Genomic DNA, 16,555 nt, shown 5'->3' with positions numbered 1-16,555 from the left:
TGTGCATACATTATTTATGAGACAATTACTAACAATACCATACAATAAAGACTTAATATTTTAATAAAATAATATTAAGTATGTCTAGTATGAAAATATACAAGTAAAAAAAAAAACTAACAAACCAAGTACACTTTTATAATTAAGCAGTTTATTCTTTTAAATATCATTAACTTTTTTGATTTTTGTCAATAATAAATCTTGGATTTAATAATAATTTAAGGCAGTAAACTAAAGGCAGTGAATAAGAAATATTAAAATTACTAAAAAAATTTTAATATCAGTTCTTTACTAATTAAATATACATTGTTTATGAAATAATCAAAATGTAATGAACCAATCTTAAATATGAAATTTTAAAAGTAAATTTACTACACAGCTTGTTTCAAATGAATACTTTTGTAACAAATTTATAATAACTCATGTTAAAAGTTAACAATTATTAAAAAAAAAATTCAAGTTAAAGTAATGTTTTAAAATTAATTACTTTAAATGGTTATTAAATACACTTTTTTTAAATTTTTTACTAAAACAATTATATACTTTCAGTCGAAAAAACTAAAAATGAAAAAAAAACATAATGACTAATCCAGTGAATACTTAAAATACCTCTACAATATTATTACATTATATTTATAGAATATTGTTTAAAAAATGCAATTATTTCACATTCAAATTGATTTAATGGGAGATAGTATGCTTCCCCAATTTAAATTTTTTGATTCTAAAATTTGAAATAAATTTAACTATTACTATGTAAAATATTAAAAAATACTTTTAAATATTTTTAAGTATTAATAAAAATGAGATCCAAAAAAAAAAAGGAAAACAAAATTGTAATAGTAATATACAGGAAAAATAAATAAATACATAATTTGGAGATGGGGTATATTAATAATTGTTTTGTTAAATTAGTATTGAACTTTAAAGTTTATAACAAGATATGGTTAAAATAAATAAAAAGTGCAAGTTATTCTAAATATGTAGATAGGTGCCAAATTTTATGTAAATAATAGGCATAGTAGTAGTATCTAATTCCAATAAGTTATGACAAATCATACACTTAAAAAATAAATCTTATGATAACATCTAACCCTGTATAATACTATAAAACATAGCTAAAATAAAAATCTATTGAATACCTACAACTGCAAATTTCAAGAATATAAAATTCATAAATATAGTTAAAGAAATAAAAAATTTTTATATTAAATAAAAATATTAATTAAATACACTACGAAAAACAAAATTCTAGAAGAGGTATTTAAATAAACATTTTTATTTTTTATTATGATAATAAATAAAAAAGACTAGTGCTACTGTTATTACAGGATCCAACTTTTGTGTGAATAATATAAAGTACTAGTTTTTATACACAGAATATATTACAATTATTATACATATTATAGTGTTATATTTAATAATAGTATATGATCATTATATCTCAATGAAAATATTACCAAAAAATCAATATTTGAAGGTAGTTTCAGATTATACACCCTACTGTGAAAACATTTATGATAGAATTCACGACATAAAAATGCTATTACACTAATGCTTTTCAATAGCTGTTTTACATTTTCAGTTCATATTTTGCATCTATGAAATACTACTTAAGTTAATATTTTGGGATTTATTAAACTAAAAATTAAAAATATTATCCTACTATGATTATAAGCCAGTAGTTAAAAATTTAAGAGAAAAACAACTTTCAGTCAAAACATTGTGAACTAAGAACCCTGTGACATACAATTAAGTTATATTCATTCAGTAAATGTAATATATTTTATAAATATCGGCGAATACCCATGAAATATGTTAATACAAAAAAAAAAAAAATATTAATCATGAAAATATACTCAAAGTCATAGCTTTAAGTGCACAATCAATGAGTAAAATCAAAGAGAAATCTTTTTTAAGTACTGGTAACTTTGAAACAAAAATGTATTCATATTACACAAACAAAAATTTATGTTACTATTTTTATTTTCATCAGTCAAAATCATAAAATTATTTTAAAAATATCATCTATTGTGACAGACTATTATGAAAATATGGAAAAGATATTATAAAATTAGAATATTCCTAGAGTGGATAATTTTCTTTTGTTAAATACCCAAAAATTTAATAAAAAAAAATATATTTCTTTTTTAATTTGATAAATAAATTGAAAATATAAAATTGTTTTTTGAGCACAAAAACATGAAACAACTATCAATGTGATACAACTTTTAACATACATAAAATAATTATATCACTACTCTTAACTTATATGTTGAAAAAGTACTTGAGTAATAAGAATATTTTTCTAAATCACAAAAAGTATTAACAAAAATGATATATTAATAATTTTAATGATTGCTTCTCATCATTCAAAAATTAGTTTTGGGATATAATTATAAGAAAATTATCACAAATTAAAAAATAATTACCTATCTACTTTCGCCTTAATGATTCAGACGTATTGGTTGTTATTTTTTCAGGAACTGGTTTTTTCTTATCAGTCAATGAAGGAAAAGTTCTACGTCTTACAGTTAAAGTTGCAGATATTTTGTGATCATCACCATTTAAAGATGTGCTATTACGTTTTTCTACAAGCTTATCTGTTTTTTCTGGTCTAACAGCTGATTGAGACCTAGTAGTAGAACCTCCTTTTTTATCACTTTTTTTTTCAGATTTCTTTTCTTCAACAACATTAGCATTTTTTGTAGCTGGGGGATTTTGACGTGCTGAACTATTTTTACGATTATTATGCTGTTTAATTACTTTTCCTTTAAGTTTATCTTGGAGTTTTAATGGGTAAAAAGATCCAGCTGGTTTCCGCCTAGTACCAATATCTGATTGTAATGGGCTTTGAACTAAACATCTTATTTCTGTTCGATCTTCTGCTCTTTTTGCTCCTTCTTCACGCCAATACTTTCTCTGAGCTTCAAATGATTCATATAAAACATTACTGGCTTCTGAATCAACTGCAATTATATCTTGTAATTTTTGAATAGTTGTGTAGAATGTAACTGGACTTATCAAGCGCAAATCACATAAATTACATAAATGCAACATAAAATTCCTATATAAATTTTTTCTAAGAATATCTCTGCCTTTTGCTTCAACAAACATATTTAAAGCTAATGGTATTTGACAATCTCCAACAAATCTAAAATATATAAAGTTATTGTATTTAAAGAAAAATAATACAAAGTTCTATTTTTTAAATTATAGATTAAATTAATTTTTTTTTTAATACACATAATTAAATAAAAAAAGTATACACACCCTTCTTTCATTACATGTAAATTCCACATTTTCATTATTTCTTTTTCGCCATCATTGACATCAGTAAATTCATCTATCATCATAGCAGTCTTTTTTCTTAACCATATTGGATCACTTTCATCTTCACTATCTACATCCATTTCACGAGGATAAATAGGAAGACATGTTGATGTATGATGATACAGTCTTAATATAAAAACACATACACACTTAAATGATTACTATATAACATGGGTTAATTGCAGAACTTATGAAAACCAATATTTCTTTAGAAATTGTGAATAAATTATTATAGAAAATTCTTCAAAAGATTAAAATACAAATGATGAAATTTTTAGTTATACAGGACTGGAGGTTGTCCTCACAGTTAAAATAAGTAACTTTAGTATTTAAATTTATAGTAATAAAATTTAATAAACTGAACAATTGTACATCAATTGATAAATTAAGTTTTAAATGAAACTATAAGTGAATTAGTTTAAGAGAGTATAAAATTTAACTACCTATTATGACCAGTTACATAAGGTCTTTGGCCATCATAACCATCAGTATCCTCTAATTCATGTAAAAATTCAGATAATGATGCACGTCGAAGTCGTTTAGGATGACAAACAACAATTTTTGAGACAACTGCACGCCTTACAGGACCAACTCTAGTAATACGATAACCAACATTTTTTGAATCATCTCTTTGTGGTTGAGCAATTAAGTCTTGAGGACTACCAATATAACAACCGTCATAGTGCTCATTAATTGCAACATCAATACGTGCTCCACATCCTGTTGGCTGTGAAAAATATTTAAAATAACTTATCTTAATTAATTTATCTATATAACTTATATCTTTATTATAACTTTTTATCTATATAAAGTTTTTATTGAACAAAAATTGTTTACATAAAACATAATACACATTTCTCAATTATATTTGATCAAACTTACAACATATGAAAATGTAAAGCGAGCATGGCACAGTTTTAAATGTTTCAATAAAGCGTATAACGTAAAACAATCCAATGTACACCATGGACAATGCAAATCTTCACTGGCTTCAGTTTGTTGACGACTATTGTTGTTATACAAAAATTGATAAACAATTTTCAATTTATTAGATGAAGAATTTTCAACTGAACTATTGGCATTATGTACACTGTTTCTTCTAGAATTTGATGCTGCAACCAAGCAATGTATAAAATAAAGACTAAAGCACTTAATATTTTTTTTTATTATTATACTGCTTTGAGGTACTTTTTTTATTAAGAAAAATCCTTATCAATAATAAAACTTAAACATCAATAGAAATAAATAAAACATTTTCCTATAATCTTTAATTGTATTAAATGCAATTACTATTTGAGTAATAAGAAGAAATGTAAACAAATGTTCAATAAATTTAGAATTATTTAATTTATTTCACAATAGTGTTAAAATCGTATACTTAAAAAAAAATAATTAAGTTGATTAAATGCTCCTAAAATACAAAAACATTACAGGCTTTGTTGTTTTTATTTAACTAGTAAACAAAGTAAGGGTCAATTCTTAAAGTAAATAGCCCATGGAAATGTTTATTATGTCTAATTTAAAGGTTTCTTGACATTTTTATCCTAAAAAAAAAAAATGTAAAAAAGGGCCATATTCCATCTCTCCCCAAAAATATTTCCCCCATGAAGTGATATTTACTTTGTGGTCAATTTTTCTTTCTTTTTCAATCATAAATTTCACTCTAACTTTCATGAGCAATATTACTCTTTTGTTTTGTTGAACACTAGGCCAGTTTCTGAGTGAGACATAAAATATATTATGCCAAAATTGTTAATAAATTCTTGAAAACTCTGAACTTCTTCTTTTTTCTTCTGAATTTGTTCTTACTCATCGACCATGTAATTTTTAAATGGGTACTATGCTATTACTTGAACAGAAATTGGCTAAGTGTTATGCAATTATAAAAGGAGCAATATTACTCCTGAAAGTAGGAGTGATGTTTATAATCTAAAGAAAGATAAAGTAGATATCACTACTTTGGTAGATTTTTTTTGAGAAAAAAATTAGAACTTTGTATTTTTCACAGTTAAGTTTCTATTGGATATATACTTTCTTTTTGCTAGCTTTAGCCAGCAAAATATCTAATCTTCATAAGCCACTGAAAAATAAAGGCAGGTAACTATTTAAATATATAAACCTATTAATTTTTAATAATTAAATATAGTAAAATATTTAGCCCCTAACAATAAACATGACTTAAATAAAATCAACTAAATTATATAACTCATTGTACAGCAGAGTGATTGATTTAATGTTCACTGCATTTTTTCTAAACTAATAATTATTAGTTTAGAAAAATATTATAAACTATTATAATAGTTCTGAGAATTTTTTTCTAGACTCAATTTATAATGTTTTTTTCTCGATATTTAAGGTCTATCTCTTATCAGGGTACTAAGTAATATTTATTAATGGTAACATACATATTTTACTAGTTTGAATTTTAGATAACGAACCAACTAAAAAAATGACAGGTAAATACAATTTTTGAACTAGTACTTCAAAGTTATTAATATTTTTGTCTGCCTGGGAGATATAGCACAGTAGAGTGATGTGCAGTCCCACAACTTATCTTCAGTATACATTTCAAAAGTTAAATAATTTCTGAAATACTAGTTCAAAAGTTGTAATCGACAAGTCATTTTCTTAGTCAGATCATTTTGTAACATTTATTAATCTATAAAAATATGTATGTACTTGTTTAAATTATTAAATTAGTATCCTTATAAAGGACAAGAGATAGACATAAAAAATATTTAACAAATTATAAATCAAGAAATAATACTAAAAAAAAAAAAAAAATTTCAAAATTATTAATATTATAAGGGCACTTTTATCGTCAATGATAAACCAATTACCCTTCATTAAAAGTATACATACATATATATATATATATATATATTAAAAGTATACATTATTTAATGAAATTGAATTTTATATAAAATTAAGAATATTATTCATACTTGGCCAACTATTTTCTTTATTATCAACAAGAAGGCATTCTGTTGTAGAAGAATTAGTTAGCTCTGTTGACCATTTAAGACGAAGTTTTATTTTACTCCTATTTTCAAAAGTACCAAATTGAGGTCCAGCTTTTACTTCCTAAAACAAATTAATAATTTTATCATATTTTAGTGATTAAAGAATATTGGTTATATTATTCATATTATTTTCAATTAATAAAATTTTTATAACAAAAAATAAATAGACAAAAATTACAATTACAAATCATAGTAAAAATTAATAATTAAAATTGACATGATTATCAATATCATTTTATAACATATTAGCAGTTTTTTTTTGTTAAAATTTGATGATAAAATATTGTAATATTTTTAATATTGATATAAAATTTGAATATTGTCAATTTTTTTTACATTGCTAACAAAACTAAATTAAAAATTAGTTCATATATTAGTTTCTTGTAAAATAAATAATGAATCAAACAATAACTAAAAATTAAAAAAAAGATAGAATTAAAAAAAATGAGTATTTATTTATATAAATATTAAAAGTAAATAGTAGTTTACTATTTTAATTATTTTATTAAATATATAAAACTAAAAATAAGAAAAACAATTTTCTTAATATAATAATTATATTAAGAGAAATTAAATTAAGAATTTAATTAATAAGAAATTGTGAATTTAATGCATTTTCATATTTTTTTATACTTTGTACAAGAAAATGTGTTTGATAAAATTTATTTGAGTNAGAAAGTATCTGTATAGTTAATAAACTAAACATAATATATAAAAATAACTAACATAATTTCAAAATAAAAAGACAGTTAATAATCTAACTGTAACACGTATTAAATATGAATGAAAGAGAAAAATTTATCTTCTACAAATTCAGAGTCAAATGCAGAAAAATGAGATTGTAACCTAATTAAAAAAAATAGGCTGGACTTAAAAAAAAAGCTTGTAGAAGAGTAAAAAATCAATGGATTGAATTAATTTTTTTTGATATCTCTGAAATATCTTTGGGTGGATCTGATGAAAATTTCAATCCTTAAGTCGTAAAATGTTGGTGTCAGAGACGACCATTTTTCTCAAATATATTAAAAATTCCAAAATTGTAACAAGGAGGCAGCAAAAATTTTCTGATCTTCGGCAATAATTTTTCTAGAGTTTCGTGACCGAGTATTTTTGTAGAAAATTATTTTTTGGAAAATTAGAGCACACTAAGTAATTAAAATATTCTTTTCCTTGTATTATTAAATAATAAGATATTAAAAAAACCTATTACATGTGGTGTTAACTAACATAAGTTATTTTTAAAAACTAAAATTCTTGTTCATATTTTATAAATTTTAAGAATACTTTTTTATACATTGTTTAGTATATATTTTTGCATATCTTATCAATTTTAAAAATATATTTGCATACTTGTTTTATATTTTTTAATGCTTTAAATTCACTACCCTAATAATAATAATTCATGGATAAATGTAGTGCATTCTTTACTAATTTATCAACAAGTGACAAAGAAATTATTATTTTTTCATATAAATTTATAATACTTGACTAATAAATATTTTGTTAATTTTTTTTTAATTGTACACACTTTGCATAATGAAATCTGTGTTACATGTGTGAAATTTTAAAGCATAAAAATTTCTCAACATTATTTCTATTTAAAAAATGAATGGGTTGTGATAAATAGATCAGACTATTTATTGTTTAGAGAGTAAAAACACTATATATTTAATTTGTATCTAGATCAAAAAATAATATAATGCTAATTAGTCAAAGAATGTATTTTTTCACTCGGTTTAAATTCATATTCTTATATAAAATTATTAATTAACTTGTATTCACACTCATAGAGTAAATTTTGAATACGCTCACAAATTTAATAATATAAAAAACTAATACATTTTTTTCATACCTGGATTAATACAGTTTGAGATTTTTAGGACTAATTATTTTATGAATAAGATTATTTTTAAATTATTGGTAACAAATTTTACTTGGAATAAATGGAACACCTAACCTACATATAAAATTTAATTTATTAAATTAATACTTTTAGACGTTCCCATGATGCTGATTTGCCAATGCTTGATATAGGGTTTGCATTTAATTCTTCTACAATACAATCATAATCCCCATCTTTAAGCAAACAACGATTTTGTTTATCATGTATTACTAAATTTGCACCAAATTCTTTTTTACTGACACCATTGCCTTCCTTAATACTCATCCTACGTTTTTTTTGGCTGGGTTCTATAATAGTAAAATTATAGAAGTTAAATACAAAATTATGATTTAACACAAAGAAATATAGTTAAATTTTCACCTGTATTTTCCGAATCTGAATTAGATGTCACATTCATGATTCTTAATAATAAATGGTGAGATTTAGTCACATGACCATTCATAGTGGCAAATGATTCAATAGGAATTGAAATTATTGACGCATGAGAAGGCAGTTGATTACAATTAATAGGATTTGCGGGTACTGAAGATAGTCCATATGATGTCTAAATTAATGTATGTATTAGTTTAATTAAATATATTTATAAAATATAATAAAACAATTTACAATTGTCCAGGGACAACCATCTTTTCGCTTTTTATGGCTTATTTTGATGAGACTAGTTTCGATTTTAACTGGTTCGTTTCCATTTTTAACTATAAACAAAAAATATAAATGATCATCATACATATTTTTCAAAATAAAATTAACAGTAATTCAATTTACTAGTAACAAAATAAGAGAACACTACATTTTATTTTATTAGAACTATCACTTGAAATATAATTTTAAATCACTTTCTAAAAATTTCAGTATGAAAATTGAAATTATAATTTGATATAGTAGAACTATTATAATAAAATATACATCAACCAAATTCAAAATAGTGACAATTAAAGCCTTGTACTAATAAAGTAAAATGCATCTTCTTTTTTTTTTTTACTCATTAACTTAGGCCTTGGGAATTTTAAATTTTAGAGACATTTTACACTGAGGCTTTCAAGCACTGATACAAGAAGGCATTATTTTCTAAAAAAAAAAAAATAGAGAATTTAAAAAAGTCTTATGCTAATAGAAATAGTAAAATGCTAAAATTTAACTGTCCTAAATAAATAAAAAACAATTATAAATGATATATAATTTTATTAATGTTTTGTTGTAAACAAAAAAATATTACTCCTCTTAACATGCATGAGTTTTGAAAATTCACGCATCAATTTTTCTTATCAAGATATGCTATAGCAATACCTAATATGTACAACCTGTGCATAAACCAACGAAGATAATCTCTAAGTTGATATAAAAATAAATTGTAGTATAATTAGTGAAATATTCTGAAAAGAATATAGAAAAAAAAATTTTCATTTCTCCTTCCAAACACAAAAATAAATTATATAATCACCAATTATGTTTTTCTGAAATACTATTTATCAATAAATAGTGTTACTTAATAAATAACAAGATTGTAAATTAATAGTTTTGAGCAAAAAATAGTCAAAATCATAATTTTCAAATTTGGTTCATTTATACAAAAAAAAAAAAATATATATATATATTAAAAATATCCATTAAGTTTGAGAAAGTTTTTCTAATTCTTTTTAGTTCTAAAGACTATAAATATCTAATAATATTAATGAATATTATGGATTAATAATAAACATGAACCTAATCAAATAGTATAAGCAAAAATATATTTAAGTAATTTTTAGTTATATAAACAGTAAAATAATAATTAAAATTTTTCTATATAAATTCATTAAAAAATATACACAAAGTATATTTCATATAAAATATTGATTTTTTATTACTTTTGTCATCAAAATATCCAATGTACGTTATTGTCAAATATCGCTTATTGCAAGATTTTTTTTCATTTAATTTTTTTTCTACTACATTCATTAATAAAGAATCAATATCAATTTTCTTTTTTGGACGTTTCGGCTTGGGACGATTTGCTCTCATATAACTCAATGTTCTAACAAGAAATAATGGCTGAAAAAACATTAATAACTATGAGTGATAACACACATAAATTGACAAAAATATTTTATATAAAATGAATTGAATAAAAAAGTATATTAATTTACAGGATACCTCAATAATATTCATACTGCTGAACTTACAATAAATAAAATAAAATAAAATAATTATTCTAATTTTTTGACAGAACATAATACTGCTAAAATAAAGAGTATATCAATTTTAAAAAACAAATTTGTATTACTTTCTAATTATATGATGTGGTAATGTTTTAATATTCAACTCAAGATAAAAATATTGAAATATAACACTAGATAATATAATTTAGTTTTAAATATTAATTCCGTATCAGGAATTCATTTCAGATTCATAAAATAAAAATAAAATCCTAAATTAGTTTTGATGGTAAAAATATTAATTTTACCACATTTTACTTAATTTATACTTTTTAGTTCATAATATTGAAATCATTTGGGATAAAGGCAAGATTTTTTTGTAAGGAATAATATTTTCTTTAGTTTAATTAAAGTTATTTGATTTTAGGTTAGATGCATATCTAAAAAGATATTAATTTTAATTCTGTACATCCACTTAAAAAATATATTGCCTGTCACTAGACCAATTTTTGCTAATCAATACATTAAAAATCTGATTTAAATTGTAAATAGATTTGTTCAATACCATGTTTTAAATAGATAAAAATGTCTGTAAGGTTTGTTTTTAAGTCACTAAAATAGTGGATTAGTACAAAAATTATTTAAATCAAAAAACCAAAATTATACTAATGAATAAATTTAAATTTCCAATCAATAAGGCAATAGCATCTATGATATACAAGAAATATAAATAACTCATTAAGTGTAAATATTTAAATTTGTAAATATAAAATATCTTAAACATTAAATTTATAATAAAACTTAAAATTTTGAATATTCAAAATTAATTTTAAAAAGTAGATTTAATATAAGTTTACATTAAACTATAACTTATTCTACATTATTTTTGGTTCATATAACTTACAGAAAATAAACTACGATTTCTTAAGTATTTGTAAATTTGAGTTGGTTCTGAAATAAAATTATTTTCAATTAATTAATAACATTAGTAATTAATAAATTAAATTAACACAATTTCACAAAAATAGTATAGAATTTTTAAATCATCTATCAAAATTCATTTTACAAGAAATGCTTAAAAAAAAATGAGAAAAATTTTTTAAGCTTAAATTATAAAATCCCATTTTAATTTTATAAATTCAACAGGAATTTAAATTATTTAAACATGTTAAATAATTAGTAGTTTTCTTATTCAATAATTCTAATTAGTACATTTTTCTACTAATAAAGTTAAAAATATTTCGGACATACTTTCAAAAGCTTGAAGAAATAATTCATGATCAGCCTGTGCATGATCCATTCTGGTTTTGTCAATCTCCTTTTCTCTCTTTCTAGGAGCCATTCTAATGACTGGTAAACTTACAAAAATCGTAAATTTGAATTCACAAATTTTTATTAATGGCGTATTAAAATCAACACATAAAGGAAATAATAGTAAAAAGGTAGCTAAAACTAAAAAAAAAATTGTTTAATTCTAAAAATGAGTAGGGTAAACAATGGAAATAAGTAAGCGATCCATTAGCAAGGGCGAGGCGACGGCGATGGGAAGCCAACAGCCGTTCCGGGGGACAACGACCGATAACAAGCCATCAGTGTAGACACACATAAATTTATAAAAATACTAACGTACATACATGAGGACAATTTTAGAAGATTAACATAGCCACTCCATGCTCATCAATCATTTTTAAGATAAATTATAAATCACATATATTAATTGTTTTTTAAATTTCAATTATTTTACTTGATAAGTATTTCCTAAACCTCTAATCAATTTCAACTTATGTTGGTCACACTTTAGTTAGTGAATGTAATTCATATCCGTTGATATTCAAAGTTATTGTTGTCAGTTTAAACTGAATAATTAGTACTGCGCCGGTAATATATTAAATTATGTCCATTCTCTACAAAATTTTTATTAGTTTTTCTAATTTTTAATTGGAAGGTTTAAGTTCCTCTTAGGCCATTTTGCGTTTATGTATAGTTAAATTATTCTTGTCGAATTTTATTTATTTTTTTATACATTTTTAGAAGCATATAGCAGCATAAAACTTTTATTTAGAGTTCGATGATTTTATATTTTTACAATATATTTAATGTAAGGTGCTTCTAATTCGCTCAATCTGTGGAAACTTAATCTATCCTACATAAATAACCTAAATTTAGTTTTTATCTTTCTTGTGTACACATTTGTATAAATACAATAAAAATAGCAAATTTGTATAAAAATCTTTTAGGACTTATAACAAAAAAAATTAATCGAAGATCAGACGGGTTCTCAAGAAGAGGAATTTTTTAGTATATAAAAATTATATTAAAAAAGAAAAAACCTGTGTTAATTAGTGGAACTAACGTATCATGGAAAACAATATTTGTTGAAATCAAACAGTATTTACAATTCTCTTCGTGAAATGCATTAATGAAAGTTTGTATGTAGAATGAGTGTTATTTTTTTTTTGTGAAAGCCGCTTCGAAGCAAAAATTATAGTGATGGAAAAAATTATTTTTTATGATTGAAAATAATTTTTTATTATGTAATTTAAAATTTGATCTACCCTCTTAAAAACATTTGTTGTTTGGTATACCTTGAGCTCTAATGATAGTATACATAATAATAGAACTTTTTTATATATATTAAATACAAATTAAAAATTTGTATTTAATATGTATAATTCGAAATTAACCTTCGCAATCTTTTTTATTATTATATTTTTCCTTCTCGTACGCTTACATAAAAATTGAATTTTATAATATAGTAGTCTAATATATATTTAAAATATTTTATCCAAAAATAACTTTTCGTATTGATAATATGTATGTGTATTATCTCTATTATACCCCACTTTACATTCGATAACTGGGAAATCTATTGTCAAGTATTTATCTTAAAATAGACTTCATTAAATATCAATTGTAAATTTTTTGTAAGTATTAGACTTAAATAAACGCTTCATTTAGATTAAGAGGTATGTTTATCTATTGAAGCTAAAAAAACTTTATGATATATTTATTTGTTTGAGAAATAATGGCTGGAGCTTTTTTTAATATTTTAATACCTACCGAAAGACACGAAATTCATTTAACACAAAATAGTTTTTGTGATTGTTCATCAAGAAATAAACACACAATTAATCGTAAACAACTCAACACATTAGAAAATGAAAACAAACATAAGTCGAATTTATTACACACTCATTTATCAATGGAAAAAGTGAGTTCTTAATTTTTTAAGTTAATTAAAAATTAGTTGATTGAAATAACATAAGAAATAAGTCGACGCTATAGTGGGAAAAAAAGTTGAACCGATTCGGCAACTGTACTTTGCATTCGTTTGAGGATAAAAATGGCAATTTAAGCTAAATCTAAATTGAAAGTTATTTTTCTCGACTTAATAGAAGTAAAAAAAAATTAAGTAAGTTTAACTTTCTATTTTGTGTAAATAAAATTTATATAGTATTTAATTGTTCTAATAATATAAAAAATGCATTTTGAAACTCTTCTGATATATCCTATGTGTTGATTGAACCATAGCTCTAAATAAATTCGAAAAAAAAAATAAAGAACAATTTAGCTTAAATAATATTGTATTGATCCATACATTTTTCATAGTCATAAAAATATATAATCGAGTTTTATAACACAATAATAGCACGGTAGCCATTTTCACCGTGAATACGAAATCTGAAATTTTTTAGCTTCGATGCGAAACTGAGAAAGTATTTTACCATATGTTTTTTATTTTCACTTTTTTTCTTAAAACATCCATAACTTTTGCAAAAATCAACAAATCAACATAATTTTTTTTTTATTAAAACCTTAGATATTTCCCTTTCAGTTGATATAATTTTTTTGAAAATTTAACACTTAACCTGCTCACAGGGGGGGATTTAAAATATCAACTTTTTTACAAAAATTAATATATACTTCTTTCATTTAACATACTTTTAATTTAAATTGGACAATTTCCTTTTTTACTGGGGCGTTCAAAACTTGAAACATACATAAAAAAGTAGAACTTTTTCAACTTAACTTTTGAAAATGTTTCGGAAATACTGCGTCTTTTAAACATATACCAAATGAAAGCTTATGTCATGTACTATAAAATGAAAAAAAATTTGTCCCGACACTTTATCTTCTGCATGCAAACGGCTGCCGTAGTTTAAAAAATGGTATTTTTGTATTAAAATTTTCGATTTCCGATTTTAATTTTCAACTTTAAAATACTATAACTTTTCGAAAAATGTATGTATCAGTATAATTTTTTTTTTCTCAATACATTATATTATACATCTTTCATTTGACATACTTTTTATTAAAATTGGACAATTTCCCCTCATATAGGGGGCGTTCAAAACTTGAAACATTGTATCAAAAATAAAACTTTTACAACTTAACTTTTGAAAATGTTCCGGAAATACGGAGTCCTTTATATATCAAATCAAAGGTTATGTCATATACTATAAAATGAATAAAATTTGTCCCGACACCTTATCGTCTACGAGTAAATTTCCACCGAAATTAAACAAAAAATGTAATATTTGCAAAAAAAACATCTCCTATCGTGATGTTTTTTGTACTTAAAACTACCATAACTAATTGAAATATTAACAAAAACAAAATAATATTTTTTTATATTGAAACCTTAGGTAATTTCCTTTCATTTGATAACATTTTTTTTGAAAATCTAACACTTATTCTATTCACAGGGGGGGATTTAAAACAGCAACTTTTTTACAAAAACTAACTTTTTCAACTTAACTTTGGAAAATGTTCCGGAAATACTGCGTCCTTTCAACATATATAAAATTAAAGCTTATGTCATGTACTATAAAATGAAAAAAAATTTGTCCCGACGACTTATTTTCTATGCGCAAATGGCTACCGTATTCAAAAATATGCTATTTTTGTGTTAAAATTCTGTGTTATGTATTTTAAAATATCTTACTAGGGGAATACACTGACTTTCATGAATATTATATGATTTATTTGACATAGAATAAAGTTCATAAGACAGAAGATGTTAAACTTATTAAAAATTTTTTGCTTTTTTTAAGTCGAAAAAGTAACTTTAAAATTTGACATAACTTATATTGACAACTAATCATGGAACGAAACGACGAACAGGTTACCGAATTGGTAACACTTGTGCCTTTCACTATTGAGGTACGAGGTTCGAATCCTCCTAAAGCAATTTATACTTTGCATTTTTTCTTTTTGAGTTTTTCAAATTTTGAAATCATTTGATTTTTATCTCATCTAGATTCAATAACTTCAATAAATATCAAGGATCCCATCACTGTAGTCTTCCCTTATGAGAAGAAATTTCTCATTCATGTTAATATTATTTTACTATGTGTTTTTTTTTTTTTTTTGGGCTGTGATTTATTTTTCCAACCTTCACTTAATCTACTTTTTTCAGCGATATATCAAATGATTATAATTCGTATTTAATTGAGGATATTACTCCCAAAAATTTAAAAAAAAATCCCTTAATCAAATAAAAAGTAGCTTAACCAGCTTTATCCATATAAACAATTAAAATCATTCATTTGTAATGTTTTCAAAATATTTATTGTCGAATTAGATATGATATGATAAAAGTATTCAACAATAAAGGTAAATAATTTTACTTTGTAGTTTATTAATTTTTTAACTCTATTTGTGTGTGCTACTACCAGTTTATAATATTCCAAATTTTTTTGCAACACATAGCTTAGGGTGACCCTTAGCTACATGAGAGGTTTTTTTTTTTTTAATATTTGTAAGTGCCACCCCCTAGAATTATTCGAATACATGAAAAAATAAATTGTAAAAAATTTGGAGACGATTGGTCAACTCTAAGACGTGCCCCAAGGGGGTTAAAAATAACTCCCCAAGGGTGATTTTTTAGTTTTTTATGTCTATCTCAAAAACTTTAGCTTTTGCGAAAAAGTTTGTTTGGACTTTTTTGTAGGTATACAATTTTTCTATAAAAAGTATATATACAACAATTTTTGAAAAGTTCTTATTTAGCCCTAAAAAAATAAAAACGTATATGTTCTATTCTTACCGTTAATACTGTTAATTTATAAATCGTTCATTGTAAAAACATAAAAAAAATTCATTTAACCGTTGTTTTAAATTTAATTTTCTATACATTTTTAATTCGACATTTTTTCTAT

General features: G+C 23.1%; 2 protein-coding genes across 6 annotated transcripts in view; one reads left to right on the top strand and one right to left on the bottom strand.

Moving 5' to 3' along the window:
* Window positions 1-207: 207 nt before the first annotated feature.
* On the bottom strand, window positions 208-11,944 carry LOC126897045 (polycomb protein suz12-B). Of its 3 annotated transcripts, none has more exons than XM_050670413.1 (12): window positions 11,646-11,944; window positions 11,299-11,345; window positions 10,107-10,290; window positions 8,866-8,954; window positions 8,620-8,803; window positions 8,347-8,546; window positions 6,279-6,417; window positions 4,216-4,445; window positions 3,777-4,060; window positions 3,274-3,459; window positions 2,433-3,154; window positions 208-724 (listed from the first exon to the last, which is right to left on the bottom strand). In XM_050670413.1, exons 1-11 carry the CDS (start codon window positions 11,734-11,736, stop codon window positions 2,437-2,439), a joined length of 2,352 nt encoding a protein of 783 aa, XP_050526370.1. In that variant the 5' UTR covers window positions 11,737-11,944; the 3' UTR covers window positions 208-724; window positions 2,433-2,436. The 3 variants fall into 3 exon arrangements, with proteins under 3 accessions (XP_050526370.1, XP_050526371.1, XP_050526369.1); XM_050670414.1 differs by lacking the exon at window positions 208-724 and adding an exon at window positions 1,274-1,599; XM_050670412.1 differs by lacking the exon at window positions 208-724 and having other exon boundaries at window positions 2,176-3,154; window positions 11,646-11,943.
* Window positions 11,945-13,310: 1,366 nt separating this feature from the next.
* LOC126897051 (uncharacterized) overlaps window positions 13,311-16,555 on the top strand; it is a 32,412-nt gene continuing 29,167 nt past the window's right edge. For 2 of the 3 annotated variants that reach the window (XM_050670429.1, XM_050670427.1), the window contains exon 1: window positions 13,312-13,605. In XM_050670429.1, the coding sequence (XP_050526386.1) occupies window positions 13,420-13,605 (186 nt within the window). In that variant the 5' untranslated portion in view covers window positions 13,312-13,419. Of the gene's footprint in view, window positions 13,606-16,555 lie in introns of all 3 variants that reach the window. The other variant, XM_050670428.1, reaches the window with a different exon arrangement.

This window comes from Daktulosphaira vitifoliae, unplaced genomic scaffold (genome assembly GCF_025091365.1).
Source record: "Daktulosphaira vitifoliae isolate Bord-2020 unplaced genomic scaffold, ASM2509136v1 Scaffold_1, whole genome shotgun sequence".
Lineage (NCBI taxonomy): Eukaryota > Metazoa > Arthropoda > Insecta > Hemiptera > Phylloxeridae > Daktulosphaira > Daktulosphaira vitifoliae.
The sequence above is the reverse complement of the archived record's forward strand: the minus strand, read 5'-3'. Positions and strand labels throughout refer to the sequence as shown.

Excerpts from the sequence above, each read along its gene's own strand:
- LOC126897045 (XM_050670413.1), bottom strand. The coding sequence starts at position 11,736 with ATGGCTCCTAGAAAGAGAGAAAAGGAGATTGACAAAACCAGAATGGAT. Across the intron at positions 8,804-8,865 it reads ATGGTTGTCCCTGGACAATT|ACATCATATGGACTATCTTC; the intron begins GTAAATTGTTTT and ends ACATTAATTTAG. Across the intron at positions 3,460-3,776 it reads TATGTAACTGGTCATAATAG|ACTGTATCATCATACATCAA; the intron begins GTAGTTAAATTT and ends TTTTATATTAAG.